Raw genomic sequence first — 18,874 nt, 5'->3', positions numbered from 1 at the left:
GCCTTTTATACTGCATTTACATTGTTTCAGTAAAGTGCTGCACCTATTTCCTGTTTCCTGGCAATATATTAAGAAATGAGGGGTAGCTCAGAACTTTTTCACAGTACTGTGTGACTTAAAGAAAATAATTTACCCTTCAACCACTTTATTTTAAGACTTCGGTTTTACTGTTTAAGACAGGTACGGTAAATCCAACTCCCTGTAGATTGTAAATACTCAAACTGCAGGTTTACATAGTTAACTGCTCACAAGGAGAGGCTTATGCAGTGAGTGGAATAGAGTCTTTGCATATATTTTGGATGAGGCAACCACAGATGGATGTGACAAGCAGTTTTTGTTTTTCATTTTCATAGCTTTTTCAGTATTTGCAAAGTACATTTGTGTCTGCCACACATGATGGTAATGGGAGGATGACAATGGGGGTCTGATCTTTAGAGTAAACCAGCATGAGTTTAAATCAACTCTCTATTTTAATAATTGAGTAATCTGACGGTTCTTGTATCAGTAACAAGAAATGGACAGGCCATCATGTTTTTTGTTTTGATGAAGAAAGTCCCAGTGAATCAGAGAAAATTGGTTAATCCTGACATTTGAGAAGCTGGAACCACAAAGTGTTTGGAATTTTTGCTATTCAATAAAATCAACTAATTGTTTCACCTTGAGTTGAAATTACAACCTGAAACAATTATCCAAAAGAGGAGTCTAAATGTGATACAGAATAAAACAAGACACACACACACACATTTGTACAGTGAGCATTTCATATATTTAGACATTTACAGTATTTATTACATAATGCATCTGTAACGCTATTAACTGATTTACTCTGTACACTGAGAGTCAGAGATCTAGTCTTTGCTTTGTACTTATTTTACCGCTTACACCTAAAAGTATAAACTGGACAACTGTCTCTGAGCGAACAATATAAAAGCAAAAAATGAACACAAATCCTGAAGAAACTCTTTAATGTTATCATAAATATCGAGCTGGAGTTAAAAAAAAACATCAGTGCATCAACAGTAACCTAGTGTCTATTCTGCTAATGTCCATTTATTCAAGCTTTTGTTCCAGTAGCTCAACCTGCTCTTTTTGATATTCATGGTCATACATTCCATCCATCCATCCATCCATCCATCCATTTTCTATATCCGCTTAATCCGTCGGCCGGGTCGCGGGGGGGGGGGGGGGGGGGGGGGGGGGGGCTGGAGCCTATCCCAGCAGTCATTGGGCGAGAGGCGGGGTACACCCTGGACAGGTCGCTAGTCCATCACACGGCCACACAGAGATAAACGAGACAAACAACCACACACACACTCACACTCACTCCTAAGGACAATTTTAGAGACACCAATTAACCTGAATCTTTCTGTACTTTCCTCTATGCCTGCACTCTATCTCTACTCTGTCACCTCTGACAGAGTCTGACTAGTGGGTTCCTTCTATGTAGTTTATTGTTAGCTTTTTATATAGCTTGTTATATCTTCATTTGTAAGTCGCTTTGGATAAAAGCGTCTGCTAAATGCATAAACATAAACATATTTGCAGATGATGTCCTTTTGGCTCCATCACATGAGTGCCTCCAGCATGCACTGGAACAGTTGGCAGTTGAGTGTGAAGCAGTTAGTATGCGGATCAGCACCTCCAAGTCTAAGTCCATGGTCCTTTCACGGAAAAGGATGGGATGCCCTCTCCAGGCAGGGGGAGAGAACCTAGCCCTGGTGGAGGAGTTTAAATATCTTGGAGTCTTATTCACGAGTGATAGCAGGAGGGATGGTGAGATCAGCCACAAATTGGGTCTCACACTTCTTGATAGGGTGAGGCACTCATCCATCCAGGAGAGACTCACAGTAGAGTCGCTACTCCTCTGCATTAAGAGGAGCTGGTTGAGGTGGTCGGTTCGGGGGTCACCCAGGATGAGCTGGAGGAAGTAGCGGGGAACAGGGATGTCTGGGTTTCTCTACTCTCCATATTGCCACCGCGACCAGCGGTTAAGAAGATGGATGGATGGATGGATGGCCATGTCAGTTACCTGATCTTCACCCAATTGAGCATGCATTTCACTTGTTGAAGATTCAACTTCGGACAGAAAGGCCCACAAACAAACAGCAACATAAGGCCACTGCAGTAAAGGCCTGGCAGAGCATTAAAAAGGAGGAAACCACCAACATCTGGTGATGTCCATGAGTTCAAGACTTCAGACAAAGGGTTTTAAACCAAGTATTATCAATGAACATTTATATTCAGTTATCTAATATGTCCAATTACTTTTGAGCCTCTGAAATTAAGGGATTGTGTTTAAAAAAATTCTTTAGTTTCTCACATTTTTTGCAACATTTTTGTTCAACCCACTGAATTAAAGCTGCCTCTGAGTTGTTTCACTTAAAATTAATTGTGGTAATGTACAAGACCAAAGTTAGAAAAAAATTGTCTGGACACTGGAGTCCAGTCTCAGTAGCGCACACTCAGCTCAGACTCACTGGCACTGCTGCTGCCTTTTCTTCTCCGCTGGTGTCCTCCATCAGGCTTCCACTGGAGGCTTTCAGACAGGTTGAGGAGCTCGGCCCCGGGCTCGATGCCCAGGACCTGCCTGTGCACCAGTTTGCAGTAGAGCCCACCGCTAGCCATCAGCTGACTGTGGGAGCCGTGTTCAGTCACACGGCCCCTGTCGATCACAATGATGTTGTCTGCCTTCTCCACTGTGCTGAGTCGATGTGCGATCACCAGAACTGTGTGCTCCTGCATTATGCTGTTCAGAGCCTGCTGAACCTGCAGTGGATATGGCGGAGAACTCGCTGAGATAAATCAACACCTTTCAGACACAGTAAATCCTCCACTGGAGGTCGACACTGCACACTTGAAATTATTGCATTTCACAGCTCCTGGGGCCTCATGTACAAAGACTTGCGTGGATTTCCCACTGAAACATGGCGTCACGGAAAGCGAGATGGAGGCGCTACTTTCTGAAGTGGAGGTGCGCACAAATGTGCTCTTTGGCACACTGTCCTATGATATAAGCAGCAAACTTAAGAGGAGTGGGTGGGAGAGCGTGTGCGAGCCTGTCAATGCTGTGGGGTCTGAGAAGCGCGCACAAGCAGAGGTGAAAAAGAAGTGGTCCGATAATAAGGTGAAGAATGTGAAGGGGAATGTGAAGAAGCTGCCCACCGCCAAAGTGTGGCCAAAATAGGCCGGAGGACAGGAGAAGAGGGGCCCGCCCTGTTTGAACAGAGAGTCGGCACAATTGTGGGTGACACTGCTCTCTAAGGGGTGGTGGGAGCACATGTGGGTGACTCTGATTACCCCCAAGGTAAATACCTATGTTTTTGTGTAACTCACAACAAACGTGTTCATACAGTAACCGAGTGCAGAAGTACGCCAGGGAAAAGGTGAGGCTGATTAAGACATTTCACACTTTATGCACAGGGTTATCAATATTTGAACACAGAGACAATCAGAGGCTTGTTAGAAATATCTTAAGCTGTAGTAACCAGCAAAAAATAGAAAGTTACTAACTTTAACCACTAGTAATGATGTCCTGTGAAGACGGGATAGAAATCGGGGCGCACATGCTCAATGCACGTCACGGGGAATAACATTAGGACAATTACACGAATAAAGTTACTCACCAAGAAGCAACCCTTGTAGTCTGTTCCCAACAATGTTGTTACTCAGAATGTATGAATCGTGCGTTGAACCACAATGTTGGTTAATTGCATTCGCGCATCACATATGATCTGTGCATTGATCGAATGAAATGTTTCCTGTTGACATATACAAATTCATCATGTGATGGCACTATTATAGCACTGTGTGTGCAGTCAATAGCTCTGATTACATAAGGAAAACTGGCTCTCGCTGCAAATTGCACTTTAATGTTGGCCTGTTCAACTGCTTTGTGGGAATTTGATATACTTGGCTGAGATACGGATAATTCTGTCCCACTCAGCTGGCATGGCTCAGCTCAGGGTCGACTGGCCTCTGTGTTGCGCTCCAACGCTGGACGCAGCTCTGCACACAGTTCCAGGAGGATTGCCCTCAAAAGTGGCTGATGAATCAATTGTCATCATGTGCCAGCAAATCCTCTCTGTCTCTGAACACACGCTTTCTTGGAATTGCACCATTTGCAATACCGCTAAAGCAGCCATTGTTTTTAATGGTATGCACTGCATCACTTTGCGCATGCTTTTATATCCACTCGTGTAATTGCAGACACATGGGTGTGTTAATTGTTTATCAGTGTTAATTGTTCATGTGTCTCAGATGTGCACATCACTCAGTCTGAGGACAAATTGTGTTGACATTTATTTATTATAACAGTTTCCGAACATCACCTCTAAGTGTTGCCAAAGAATCAACAGCTGTAGAAAAGTGCTTACGCCAGCCATGATGTTGGCGTGAGGCACCGCACATTTCCACGGTCATTTCGCTCTTGACGTGAAAAAGTGCATACGCCACTTTTATGTGTGTACACACCCTTTGTACATGAGGCCCCTGGACACTACATATCACTTGGCTTGGTACACAAAAAATTCACTTACAATGTGCTCACTTTCTGCATCCAGAGCACTGGTGGCCTCGTCCAAGATGAGAACACGTGGGTTACGGATGAGAGCTCTTGCAATGGCCACCCTCTGTTTCTGTCCCCCAGACAACTGTGTGCCCTTTTCTCCAACACCTAAGGAGGCAAAAGATGCAAGTAACTTCTGTTTCCATTAATATACAATAGAGTACCAGACCTTAAAAAAAAAAAAAAGAACAGCAATAATAATTACCTGTGTCATAACCATTGGGGAGGGCGGTGATAAAGTCATGAGCATTAGCCTTAGTGGCAGCCTGCACCACAGCCTCCATGGAGACGTCAGTCAGTCCGTAAGTGATGTTTTCTTTCACTGTCCGGGCAAACAACACAGGTTCTTGGCCCACCAGCGCCACCTGCAGACGCCAAACAACACATGGAAGGCTTTAAACAACTTAATTCTATGATCCAGTGTTTTGTTTGTATCCAGATGGCGTTTCATATTCCTCTGTGTCACAGAGATTAATTGTGGTCCATAGAGCACATCCGTAAGCTGTGCTGTCACACCAGGTGGCATGCTCTTTCATGACAAGTAACATGAGAATTGCAGCTCATTTTGACTCAATCTTTCATACCCCACACCCATGTGGCCACAAACACTCATTAGAGAACGCATTAACCTTTAAGAGCTAAAACATGGGGACTGATATACCCATATGCTGCATCAAGTTTTAATGAGTCAATCCAGAAATAGAGATCCAACATATGAACAATGTTAGTTAAAAACTAATGTCTACCTTCAGGACATTAAAAAGTATTTTATGAAGTGAAAAAAGAAAAAAAATTGGACAAAAATGTATTCATTCCATTTTTTTTTAAACATCTATGGAGAGAAATGACAGGGTGAGGATTTAAGTGCAGCAAACAACAGCAACGAAACACAAAATCTTACCACACAAAATCAAATCTGATTCAATTATGGGTGGTCTGAAATGCACCTGAGACTGGAATCTTAGCAATTTAGACATGTGCAAAATGTAGTGTTTTTATTTTATGACACAAGTGACATCAAATCCAGCTGCAGCAGTGCCGAGTGGAATCTTGCTCTTATTAGCCATTACAAAGTTATGGAGAACTCCATGGGAAACAACAATGAATGAACAGATAATGTCTGGCTCTCGCAGTCTACTGTAAAAACAAATCTGATTTGCCTGTGGTAAAAACACACCTGACTCTATGTTTTAGTCTGTTTTAAATATAAAATAAATTTCAGCTCACCTTGGAGTGGAGATAGTCATGTTGGAGGATGTTCACAGCCTTTCCATCCAGCAGCACTTGGCCTTGCTGAGGAAGGTAGAAGTTTTCCAGCAGACTCACACAGGAGCTCTTCCCACTGCCTGAAGGCCCCACCAGAGCGGTCACCTCCCCGGGCTTGAGTGTAAATGACACCTCCTGCAGATGGAACCAGCTCAGATGGTGTCTTTCATCAAAGTCAAAAAATCTGGTTTTAAAGCTCCATTAACTTGTACACGAGATCAAGGCCACTGCATCGACAACAAAACAGCGACTCACTTGTATTTTCAGACTTCAACAATAGATTTGTACTTTCCAAAAATTTGATTTGTATTGATAATTTTATCTTTACATGTTTTTTTACACATTCAAATGGTGTTACAAGTTTCAGCCTTCTGACTAGTCATACAGTACTGATCAACCCAGAGTGGGAAAAATATCCCTCAGAGCATACCTTCAGGATATCAGTCTCGGGGCGTGTAGGGTATGCAAAGCTAATGTCTTTAAATTCAACCAGCCCGATGCATGTGTCTGGAGCCTCTGTCCCTTCAGCTGGGTGTTTGGGTTTCCTGTCCAGATACTCGAAAACCTTCTCAGCAGCTCCAACTCCCTGCATGAGGCCCGTGTATACTGATGCAAAGTTCTGTAAAAACAGGCAGGATGTGGATTTACTGTGTTCGGCAACCCTGCTCGCTCTCACACACACAGACAACTGATGAAAGAACAGATGAAATACCTCAAGACATTCTCCCAGCTCCAGCATGTAAATGAAAAAAGAAATCAAGGCACTGCTGCTCATCTGACCAGTGACCACAAGGTGGCCTCCGTAGTAGAGGATAGCAACCTCAAGAGCAAGCTCTGAGATCTGGAAAACACATGTAAACACTCCTGATGCTCCAACCCAAATACACAGCCATGAGTAAATACGTATTCCAAGAGGCAGCAGCGGGCACCTACACTACTGGACCACATGTAGCAAGCGTAGGCCAGGGCTTGTTTTTTGTTGAGCTGGAACATGACTAAGAGCTTGGCACAGTAGGAGTCAGCCTCCCCGCTCTCATTGGCGAAACTTCTTACTGTCCTCATGGCTGAGATGGTTTCCTCTGCAACTTTATTGGCCTCTGCAAGTGTTGTTTGCACCTCCTTGGTAAGTTTCTGGAGAAAAAAAGAACCCATAAATATGTTACTTTGATTTAATTCCACTCCATTTAATTATTTTCTAAATCACTTATTTTATGTGGAAAAAAAACAACAATTTCAATCCGATTTCATCATATTTGACCTGCTGAGTAGTTAAATAATCTGTTGCAATGCTAACATCTACATAGTGGATTTGAATAAGCATGACTGTTGCCCCAGATCTCTACACAATAACTGATGTACAATGTTGGACCTTAGGCCAGCTGTTTGAGGCGTTCAAACATCTCTAAAATAAATAATCCAAACAGAGAAAGAACTACTTTACCTTGTAGTATTCGCCATAAAGTTTAGAGACGAGGCCGATGAAGGGGAATCCCATGATGGTGACCAGCGTCAGTTTCCAGGACATCCCGAACATGAAGATGAAGATGCCGGCACCCTTGATGGTGCTCCGAAGGAACACGTTGACATTCTGGGAGATGAGGTCGCTCACCTGGGTGGTGTCGGCTGAAAGCCTCGAAATGATGTCACCTGCAGTGCGATATGGACGCGTAACAATGTTAGAGGAATATGAGACAGAGGGATGTGAATATTATGAGCTGCTTCCACAGTACCGGTGTGGTTTTCATCAAAGAAGCCTATTTCCTGCTTCATCAGGGTTCGGAAGAGATGGCTCCGAAGCCGAAGGTTTAATCTTGCAAACGTGAGGGTGAACACTCCTCCTCTCACTCCCATGGCAAATGAGCTGAGAGAAAATGTATGTAAAGTTATGTAGAGTTATGTAAAAGGGGCGGTGCTGGCACCAAAGTGTTTAGAAGAGAAGGTCAGTGTCCTTCTTTTGGTCATCATTTTTTTTATTTCAGTAAGAGAACTGTCTGGCTGGGAGGCAGTGATTTTACATGTGCTGACCTCTTATCACCAACATAACTCACATTGCAAAGTAAGGCTATACCCTGATAAGTAATTACCTCGTAAAGCCACTAATCCTGCTCCTGCTAAGTTTTCTTTTGACTATGCACCAAAGTTAACAGCGATGAAAACACAGAGACATCGTGCCAAGGAACATCATCCACCTTCAACACTGCTTTTACCATAAGAGGACAACCTGGGATGCTCACCTGACTAAGGCAAGCGCTGCCAGAGTGATCACAGGTTTAGCAAAGTACTCCATGCTCTGGTGAGCTACGATGCTGTCTATGGCCATCCCGTAGAAATACGGAATGAAGGCCTCACCTGGAGAAGGAGGGATCAATCAGGACACAATGTAAATTTTGACATTTATATTTAAATCAAACTGGAAAAACAAACAAAAATCATGAAAAGATTTACTTAAGAGGTTTTGTTAAACTGAAAAGTGTATTGTGGGTTTTAGAATCGAAGACAACAAGTAATGTAAAAAATGATCCAATCAGCTCATTTTTGTGTTTGTGTACCCTGCATTTCATCAAACAAATGATTAATACCTAATCAGATAAACACATTTGTTAGGAAAAGGAAGAAAAAAGCTGGCAGCAGCAGTACCTGTAGGGAGGATGTTTCTAACCATTTACTACAATAACAGGCACATGACACAACTGACAACTGTATGTTTAATTATCAGGACAAGAACAGGTGTATTAAGGAAAGCTGCACTCCATTTATACACATAAACTCAACATCATATTCTAAACTATTGTCTATATGTTTCAAATGATATTGGATATGAAAAGTCTTCCTTGAATCATGGAGCGCTGGAGCTCTCCACAACTCTATAATTAACCAAGGAGCTTAATCAAAGTCTTTGGAAGACTGCTTCTTCCCTCATTTTTAGTCCAGTCCTTGTACCCGACCATTTGTTTGTTTATTAAGCCATTTACTGACCTTTCACTTATTCAAGCACAAAAAGACACCTAACTAAAGGGATGAACCAGTGTTGTGTCTACACAGATAATATAGCAAATGAACAATGTTAATGCCTTTAGGCACTTTGTTACCAGCAGCCTGTCACAAAGACACATCATTTGCTCCCCTTTCTTTAGTTGCATCTATGAAAAATGCCAAAGATGAGCATTTCTGCACCGACAAGGTGATTCCCAGAGGGCTATTAGGTGAAAGATTGGCATATCTAAACATATACTTACAGAAATGACAGAAAGTTTGTCTAAGAGGGTTCAGGTAGTGTTGAAGAATAAAGGTGCTCCGACCAAATATTGACTTTCAGGCACCTTAGAATGGTACAAATCTGTCTTTGCTTTATATCCTGTATTTTAATTTATGGTTGCAAATGTTTCAATGAATTGCTACACCTATTACCCATTTCCCAACTATCCCCAGGGGATCCTAAGTTAAAATAAAGACGTGGTAGAAAATCTTTCAACAAAGGGCTTCCTATCTAGGATGTGTAGGGTTTGTATAGATTTGTGGCCAGATGTCAACAGTGTCATAATCTATCCATATTTGGACTAAGGTAATGGGTAACTGATTCATGGATTAACTATAACTCATTCGGGTTATCATTTGTAACACAGGACCAAACACTTTGAAGAAGACTCACACACTGCAGAGATGAAGAGGAAGAGGACTGCTACGGAAAGCAGCCCGGCATCCTTTCTGCAGTAGGTGAGCAGGCGTCCCAGTGTAGCCCCGGAGCTGGACTTCTCCTGCCTCCCGTCCTCCTTCTCCTCCTCACCAGCTGTCTCCACCAGCTTCTCTGCGTCCTCAGAGACCCTTCCTCCTCCACTACGGCTGCTGCTGAGACTGTCCACCAAGTTGGACCCCTTCCCAAGCTGCCTCCAGAGCAGCGTGACGGCCAGGGAGGAGGCACATGTCCAACATATGAGACTCAGGATCCACGGCTGGTTGTTCAGAGGCTCCAACTCAGTGAACATCAACATCTTAGCCAGGGCATAGGTGATGTTAATCATGCAGATGAGAAGAACGAGAGTGGTGACCTTAGCCACTCTTGGTGGACCATCCTCCTTGTTCCATGACACACCTATGGATGCTCCCAGCAGGAGGATGGCTCGAAGCAACATAGTACCCCAAAGGTCCAAGGCAGACTGTAGGATGTTAAAGTCCAGGGCATCATTTATGAATATAGTCAAGTGGGACCCATGTATGTACAACACAGTGGTGATGACACTGTCCAGCAGGGTGTACAGTACAGTGCAGCACACGGTTACTTTAGTTCCCATGTTGATAATCAGAATTAAATCAGCACTTCCGGTGTTTTACTGACCCAGATAATGACCAAGATCGGCTTAAAAAAAAGTGACCAGCAACTAGACTAGGCAACTAAAAATCTAATAAAATCAACCATTCATCATCATACAAGTATTTTAAAAAGTTTAGAATAAATATTTATAGGTATTTTAGAAATGATTTCTTCGTGCTTTTACTTTCAAGATTCTACTTCCGGTCTTTTGCAGCTTCTGGCTAATCAGTAGAGTTAGGACAACCAAAAAAATGTCCCCTCGCTGTGAATGATTGTCTGGTCAAGTTTACAGGAAAAGTCCAGATCATTTACAGTTTTCACTACATAGTTGGTAAATCAATTAGCTTTCAGTACGCGGCGAGCTATGAAGTGTCACTAACAAATACTTCAATGTTTGTTTCGTCCCGTCGGATGTCCTCAGGTGTGTTAGCAAGCTAAGTCTTCTTCCTTTTTTATTCAAATACACGGTCAAGAGATCACACGAGAGAGGCAACATGCGCACCTCACCCCGAGTCAAGTTAGGTTTCATAAACTGACGCAAACCTTAGACATCTCAGGTGTACACCGGCATCAATGATCGTTTACGACAGCAAAGCCTAAGCGAGGGCACTGACGTCACCTGCAGGACGTCGATAAAATGAGAGCTATCAGTTAAAGAATATTCTTGCTCTCACAGCTGTTTTATGCCAGAGTAAAGTCTTGTGATACTGTCCTAATTTATTCTTTTTTAAATTTGACTTCATAGTCACTAATTACATATCCAGACACGTATTTGGATTTATGTGTAGTCTTTTGAATAACAGCCTATACTAAGGAGTTTTTAAGTTACCTTACGAGAAGTAAATGTGTAATAAAAATATATCCTTTAAAATTTTTTTTTAAAAAGAGGCAAATCTTGGATCATTGGGGGGCGTCTGCGCACATTCACACTCGCGTATTTTAAAACAGAACGATTTTAATTTACACACAGAGTGATATCTCTTTTATTTTATACTCTTCCTCTGACGTAATATTTGTTGCGGAAATTAGCTGTGATTGGCTCCTTCCAGAAGCCGCTTCAGCAAGGGGTGTCCAGGAGCTGCCTGCAGCTAGACACCAAAAATAATGCTAAAAATCAGACGGTAACTGACCCCTTTAATATATATATATATGTATTCATAAATTGTGATATCTAGTTAAGTCCTTGTGATGTAGAAACACCATAACAAATTAGCAAAGCCAATAAAATGGTCAATTCTCTTAAGAGTTTGTCATAAATTTGTAAAGAAGGACAATAAAAGTAGCCAAGTCCCAACAGAGAGAATAGATTTTAAAAAGCAGTACAAAAATAAACCCTTTAAAAAACATGTAGTCCACAGTACATACTATTTGATATTTTTTCCTGTAGAGTAGAAATATAATATACTTCAACTCCTTCCTTAAGAGTTAAAGCTGCAATAAAGTTTATTCTAAATATTCAGTTATTTACAATTTAAAATAAAAAGGAAAACATAAAAATAATTTAAAAACAGACATCAAAGAAACTAAATGGCACAATGCCATCTGTACTGTGTGTTGCATCTTAACATTTTATAAGATATCAAAGTGAGAACAATGACTTAATGAGATGATTTTCATGGGAAACAAGAAGATGAAAGCTCAACAACGCACATGGGCCAGAACTTCCAGCAGCTCTTATAGCCCAGCGATTCTGATGTGCGAGAGATTCGTCTACAACCCATAGCTCCTTCAGGTGATGTGAGTGTTAGCGGATTGCAGCGATCATTACACACTCGTTTCCCCAACGTTTGCATATCAACCTTCTGTCCAAGACGTCGGGCAGTGTGTCCTCTCACCCTTCAGTGATAGGTCAACTCAGCCTTTACGTCCTCTGAGCTGCTCTGCTCTTTGTCCAGCACCGTCTTAACAGGAAAAGACAAATACAGGCTCTCTTTCACTTTTTTGGGCAAGGGCGAGTCTCCCGCGACAAACAGGGGATCTGTCATTTTAAACTCAACTGGGGCCACGCCGAGCGTCCTGCGCTTAGCATTTTTCTTCTTCTCCTGCTTGTAGGCTGAGTTCATATTAGCTATCACCTGGAAGCACAACACATACAAGACAGAGACGAAGCAAAAGAACAATTGATTTGTACATATATTTATGTATAGCTGTGAAATAAATTCACATTTCCTGCTGTTTATTTCTAAAACTCTTGTTATATTTATATTAAATAAAGGTTAGCTGAAGCTAATCAAGCTGTTTATTCCAACTTATACTGTAGCTAGGAAACTAAAGTGGGACAATAAGGTGCTGAAACACTTTGAGTCAACAAATTGATTATCTCTTAGTGAATTCAGATTGTTCTGCTGCCCCCAAGTGACCAAAAATAAAACATAACTTAATTTAGGTGTTAAAATGTGTGACTGCAGTGGAGAGCTGAATCTACAGAAGCCTGATGTTTTATGAAATGTTTTCAGTAATGTTTTAGTATTGTTTTATGATGGATGTGCCAAACTGATGCTTTAAGAGGGAAATAACCCTTAAAGTATAGATGGGAGTCCATCACCTGTTTTAAATCTTAATTATGGAAAATAAGATCAAGTGAATTACCAGCTGTTTAACAGAGTTCTGTTGCTCCTGCATAATGGCCATATGTGCAGAAGCCTTCTCCTTTGTGGAGTACAAGTCCTGCTCTGAGTCATCATCATTCAGCGGGTTTGGTGAAGTCTACATGAAAAGGAATTACATTTAGGAAAGGAAACAAAATGTAGACTAACAGAGAGGTGTCTCCTGTGGGTCTACCTGGTTCGGTAAGTTGACCCTCCTGTTAAACATGAGCGAGTAAGGGGTGAATTTGGTCGTGGGGTTAGTTGAGGTGCGGAAAAGAAACAGCACGGGGTCCAGAAAGTTGTCCCATTCCATCTGCTTCTCCGTTACCATCTGCGCCACGGCCTCCTTCAGCAGCGGGCTTGTGCAGTCATGGAGTGGGTTGAGCTGTGGCTGATCCACAGGAAAGACCCTCTGCACCATGCTCCACCTCTCACACAGCAGCTTTGTCACCTAAAACAAGCACACCATCATCACAGCGCTCACACCTGATCTGTAGACTCGGATCACTGAAGGTATTTGCTGCTCACCTCTTTGCAGAAGTCCGAATCCTGTGTGCACACAATCGTTTTAGGGGCACCAAACCTAATGGAGCGGAGTCATATTTCAGGCTGACATATGAAAAATGACCAAAGCCAACTTGAATACATATTCCAGGCTCTTTTTACCTGTATATGCATTTAGAAATACATCTTGCAACCGAAAGAACGTCTGTCTTTTGCACTGGAAAAGCCTCCGGCCATTTACTAAAGTAATCAATAATAAGTGTGACGCATTTGTTGCCTTGCCGAGTTTCGGGGAAAGGTCCTGATGAAGAGAGGAGAAAACAGCCGTCAGACGTACAAGAAACAATTCAGCATGCAGAAATAATCCCAAATCCCATGAAATTCGAGCTGGGGTAAAAACCTATAAAGTCAATCCCAATGATATCCCAAGGCGCGTCCACTTTGATGGGCCGAACCGTCCTCGCCAGGTTTTTACTCCTCTCTGTGTGCTGGCACGTCTCACACACTTTAATCTGAAACAGACGGCAGACAATGCCGTTATTACTGCATATCACAGAGACATTAACACAACAGCAGACAAGTGAAGATTTTTGTACCCAGTCCACCACATCCTTGATGATCCCCAGCCAGTAGTACTTGCTCTGGATCCTGTGGACAGTCTTCTTTTGGCCCAGATGATGGCCGATGTCGTTGAAATGGCAGTCGAGAAAAATCTGCCTCTTCCTCGCGGCCTCAATCACAACTTCCCTCTTCTCGTCTTTCTTGGGTCCCACATAGTACAGCTTGCCCTCTTGAACACATATGAACACATTTAGAAGGATGGACAAATAAGATCCTGAGGTCACATTTCCCCCATTTTTTTGCCTCTTCACACTGACTGTCTGTGCAATTTAGAATACAATTTAAGCTCCTCCTCACAACAAATAAAGAACCGAACAGCTTTGCTCCATCTCATACTACCTACACCTACACAAGAACTCTTTGCTCTGCAGCAGCTGGCTTATTCGTAGTTCCCAGAATTTCCTGGTAGAGATGAGCTTTTAATTTTCAGGCTTCTCCTATAGAAACTGCGAGCATGGGTACAAAACACCAATAACCGCTCTGTTTTTTGAAAAGCTTTTGTTTAACTCACTTAACTTTCATGCACTACTCAATATGATTATTTGTGTCTCTTTTATATCGATATTGTTTGTTTGTTTTAACAGTTTTTGTATTGTTTTATTGCTGTTATTTACCGTAAATTGGATTTATCAGAGTGGTCCTTCTTCAAAATTTCTTTAACTAAGTTTTTATTACTTGCTTTTGTTCTTGTTTTGTAAAGCATTGCGAGTTGCAATTTTCTCGAAAAAGTGCAACATAAATGAAGATGTGAATGAAGGGAACGTGCCGAGATGGCGACTACACGCTGTTGCCTTCAAAACTATAGGAATTGTCTGTTGTATTTACTGCTTGACTGAACATAACTTTGGGCTTCATTACGTTACCTTCCTCAGGGTACTGAGGGTACTGGTCTACAGGTAAGAAGGGTACTAACTCAGGTTTTGGGAATGGAAGTTTGTGGTACAAACACACTGTTACTGGAACATCCTCTTTACTTTTCCACTAGTAGGTAGAGGTTTTGAACGCAAGCTTACCGTCAATTATAAATTTCTGGGCGTATCTTTTGAGATTCTTTTTTCGTAAAGGATTAATAGTCTGCGGAAAACTGCCTTTAGCCACAAAAGTGTAAATGTCTCCGAGTTTGTTGGAGCTGGATTCAACCACCTCCTCCTCAGCCACTTGCAACGACTCCACGTTCAACATTTCCCACGGCGTAAGTCCACATCAAACGACGTAAATGTGCCAGCTGCTATTCGGCATATTCAGCAGCAGAGTAGACTTCTGCTGATTAAAAACAACAACAACAAAAACACAAGAGCTACAACATAAAAAAAAAATACAAAGCCTCTGTGTGGCTTCTTTAACTTCTTCTACAAGTGACTGAAGGTAGTCTGTAGCCAGTATTTCACACCAACGCCCCCTTTGGACAACATGGGGTACTGCAAATGTGTCCAAAATATAAATGAGATACTTATGCGACATTACTGGTAACCGTGAAAACTACATCAATACACTCTACACTTGTGATAGAATATAAAACAAATATCCATAAACAGACAGATAAGTATGTCAAATATTTTCCACACATTGAAATTCTTCTACAGCTCAGATCTCTTTTTTTATTGCAAAAAAAAAAAAACAGAAATTGTTTGATAATTTCTAACGAGTTTGAAAGTCAGTATGTGGTCTGACCATCTTTATTCTTCAACACAGCCTTAACCCTCTTAGACAAGCTTTCTTATAATTTATTTAAGTAGTTTTCAGGAATAGTTCTCCAGGCTTCTTGAAGGACATCCCAAAGCTCTTCTTTGGATGTCGGCTGCCTTTTGTTCCGTTCTCTGTCAAGATGATCCCACACTGCTTCAGTAATGTTGAGGTCCGGGCTCTGGGGAGGATTTATCCCTCCATAAAAACTATTGCCACTGATATTCATTTGGCATACCTCAGCCTTTTCTCCCTGTTTCCCTTCCTTAAGAATGGCTTCTTGACAGCCACCCTTCCGTGGAGACCATTTCTGATGAGGCTTGGGCCAACAGTAGATGGATCAGCTGAAGGTCCAGATGCATCTCTCAGGTCTTGTGTCAGGTCTTTGCTGGATTTTTTCCTCTTTCTTAAGGACATCACCTTCAGATACTGTTCATCTTCTGTAGATAGTTAGTGTTTGATATTTGTATAGCGTAATCATGATGACCAGAAAAGGGACCCAACCCAAAGGAACCCTTGTTGCTTTGATCTGTTAGGAGTGGTTTCAAAATATCAAACCCCTTAATTTACGATCATGAGAAACGGAGTGAAAACAACATTCTAAACAAGGACATTCCACCTTTCCACCAACTGGAGTCAGATTAACATCTGCTCGGCCAGCCAGAGCTGAGTTGGATAAACACAGCCTCACCTTTTGGTACAGATAGGTCACTGAAGCACATACCAAAAAGAACATTACCATCCTTATCTAAAGAGCTGTAAATTAAGAGGTGACATCCACCATCTGGACAACAGACAGACTCTTGTTGGAAATAAAGGAAAAACTTCAGAGCCTGTTTCAGATGGATTAATGAATCTGTTACCAATAGGCCTCATAATTACCTACTGACTGTGGAATACGAAAAAGGACAGCTCAAGCATAATTTTAAGACTTTCCACGACGCTGTACGTAAAACACCAGGAAAGTTAATATTACTCCGTAGGACCCGACCGCGACAGCGAATCTTGGGATTAAAATCATTCTGTATTTTATTCTCCTGTTTATAATATGGTGACAACTGCATTAGTGCCAATTAAAAGTGTGTGTGTTACAAGGAACTGGAGGTCCAACCGACGGAATAATCGGCAGTCAATGAACCGTGTGAATAATACATTTTCAGTTTTATTGGTCACTCACTATAATCCTTCGTCATCTCTTGGTTGAACATGTCTACTGATTCATGAATGAAAATGAATGAAAGTTTACATTGCTTATATTTAATGCCTGTGTGATGAGTACGGTATTAATGTATTCTTTGAATGTGATTTGGGATGCCGGGATAAGAGAGATTGACTTTTCTTTTATAAAAGTTAATTTAAGAATCAAAGCCCCTCTGTGACGCCCAAAAGCCAACCCGACACTTCATTGGATGTAATGATGTGCCAGTGACGAAACTCCGCCCTCGCCAGTAAAATCGAAGCGCGCCGCCGTTTGAGCTTCAGTCTTGTTTGCAGTCTCATTTTATTCCTTTTTTGTTAGTCTAGTCTTGTTTTATTTTCAGTCTTGTTTTATTTTATTCTTCTTTTATTTAGTCTTTACGTTTATTTTACACTTTCAGACTCTAGACTCATTTTCCCTTTTTGTCACTTATTTACCCTCTACTTAGATTATTTCCCTTCTCTCATTTTTGTTACCTTTTTGAGACGTGGCACGGGGCAGACTCAACCAATAATCCCCCCTTTTGACCAAGTTTACTTGAAAACCCAATTTTTGTTGGGTTTTTTTTTTACTCGACCCCGCTCAAAGTCACTCAGCCACCTGCCCGCACCCGTCGGCGAGAAGAGGAGACGAGATACCGCATCAGGTGCCTTCAAGCCGAACCAGAACCAGAGACTGGACCGCACGCACCACGGATCCTGAGCTGCAACAACGGCCACAATTCCGTCGGAGAAAGAGAATCTACTAGCTTCCGCTCGTAGACTTGCTTATCCGATGATCCAAACTCCTGGGAAGACGGCGGCCAAATTTTCTGGATTCTGCGCAAAGTAAGGTCCACCCTTGTCTACCTTGGCTACGGAGCATCGGCTGTGGTTTGGTAATAAATAGGGCCGAGTTAAAATAACCAAGTTTTCATTCACGCAGTAAACTCATCCCTATAATTAGCCAGAGACTGCTCTAGAAATATTAAGTCCCATGTCTCTCTTATCCTTGGGCTCTTGAATCTTTGGTGTTATGTCCTCCTTATCATAAGTACTGTCTTTCCCCCATGTTAAATAAATGGCCATATATATGTGATCGATCCATGTTTCATGTTTCTTAAGTAATTCCGGTCAATTCGGAGATAATTCTAACCTTCAGTAACGACTCTTAATATAAATATTTTCATACGCTCCTGCCAGCGTAAATGGTAGGTGGTGCCCTATTTCTAAACGATGTCTTAAGAATTAATATCATAGCTAGAACACTACATTGTCATAGATTTTAATTCATTTTATGTGGAGGCACAACACTGACTGGCACAACACCTTGTGTAAGGTGTCTTTTTTCATGCTTGGAGAAAACACACTCCTCTGACAAAATAGTCAGGCACAAGGACTGGACTGAAAATTAGTACTGACAAAGTTTGAGCATTGGAGAGCGGTGCAAACTCGTCATTTCAAATTAATACATTTCAAGATAGACATTTTCAGATAGACTGAAAGTGTCTCAGTGGGATCATTAGAGGGTAACAAACTATTTTTAATATTGGCTTAACTAAAGCATGACACTTTCCAGTGCACACTAAATATAGTTACATGGTCTGACCCCTAGAGGACAGTGAACTGGCAAGATTATAATCATAGCTATGTCATGTGGGCTAACATTAGACTTTAGATTTATTAATGATGTTAAACAGTTTCTTCGTGTTGAGTACAAGGTTATGCTGCAATGTAAATCGTTGGCAATTAAATAAAACATAAGCTTACATATAAACAAGTTGACAGACTGGAAAGTTAAAACAGAGAGAAGCTGTAGTTTAAATCCGCACAGATCACCATTAATGCATCTCTCTTCTTATCCTGTTGTCTTTTTATCTGCAGTTCTTGCCTGTATAGTCTCAGAACTGGGTGAAGAGGGGTTAGAGTAGTTCCTGCGGCCATGTCTCACCAAAACTGATATTGTTTTCCCAACATTCCCGCTGCGTATTAATCAGGTATCCAAACTTGCACATTTAATCTTCCAGTGATCTCACATTTTAAAAGGTTTAAAGCGGTTCTTTGATTATTGTTCTTTTTCTTTTGACTGCTCAGGAGGCTTTTAGTTTGGAGGATGCCCAACCGGAAGTACTGCGCTTGCAGGAAGCAACCTGTGTTGTTAGA

General features: G+C 41.7%; 2 protein-coding genes across 2 annotated transcripts; both read right to left on the bottom strand.

The window, feature by feature from the left end:
• Positions 1-743: 743 nt before the first annotated feature.
• Positions 744-10,728, bottom strand: abcb9 (ATP-binding cassette, sub-family B (MDR/TAP), member 9). Its single transcript, XM_072388564.1, has 11 exons — positions 9,480-10,728; positions 8,065-8,179; positions 7,561-7,691; positions 7,272-7,477; positions 6,764-6,961; positions 6,543-6,671; positions 6,261-6,449; positions 5,792-5,965; positions 4,770-4,929; positions 4,536-4,672; positions 744-2,766 (listed from the first exon to the last, which is right to left on the bottom strand). The coding sequence occupies exons 1-11, from the start codon at positions 10,117-10,119 to the stop codon at positions 2,449-2,451; spliced, it is 2,397 nt and encodes a 798-aa protein (XP_072244665.1). The 5' UTR covers positions 10,120-10,728; the 3' UTR covers positions 744-2,448.
• Positions 10,729-11,290: 562 nt separating this feature from the next.
• LOC140309223 (gypsy retrotransposon integrase-like protein 1) lies at positions 11,291-15,200 on the bottom strand. The gene is made up of 8 exons (XM_072387048.1): positions 14,866-15,200; positions 13,828-14,021; positions 13,632-13,743; positions 13,394-13,532; positions 13,256-13,310; positions 12,921-13,178; positions 12,729-12,845; positions 11,291-12,214 (listed from the first exon to the last, which is right to left on the bottom strand). Exons 1-8 carry the CDS (start codon positions 15,032-15,034, stop codon positions 11,978-11,980), a joined length of 1,281 nt encoding a protein of 426 aa, XP_072243149.1. The 5' UTR covers positions 15,035-15,200; the 3' UTR covers positions 11,291-11,977.
• Positions 15,201-18,874: the final 3,674 nt, after the last annotated feature.

The sequence above is a fragment of the Leuresthes tenuis genome, unplaced genomic scaffold (assembly GCF_036924035.1).
Source record: "Leuresthes tenuis unplaced genomic scaffold, fLeuTen1.0.hap1 SCAF_6, whole genome shotgun sequence".
Taxonomy (NCBI): domain Eukaryota; kingdom Metazoa; phylum Chordata; class Actinopteri; order Atheriniformes; family Atherinopsidae; genus Leuresthes; species Leuresthes tenuis.
Note: the sequence above shows the minus strand (reverse complement) of the source record. Positions and strands in the feature narration are given on the sequence as shown.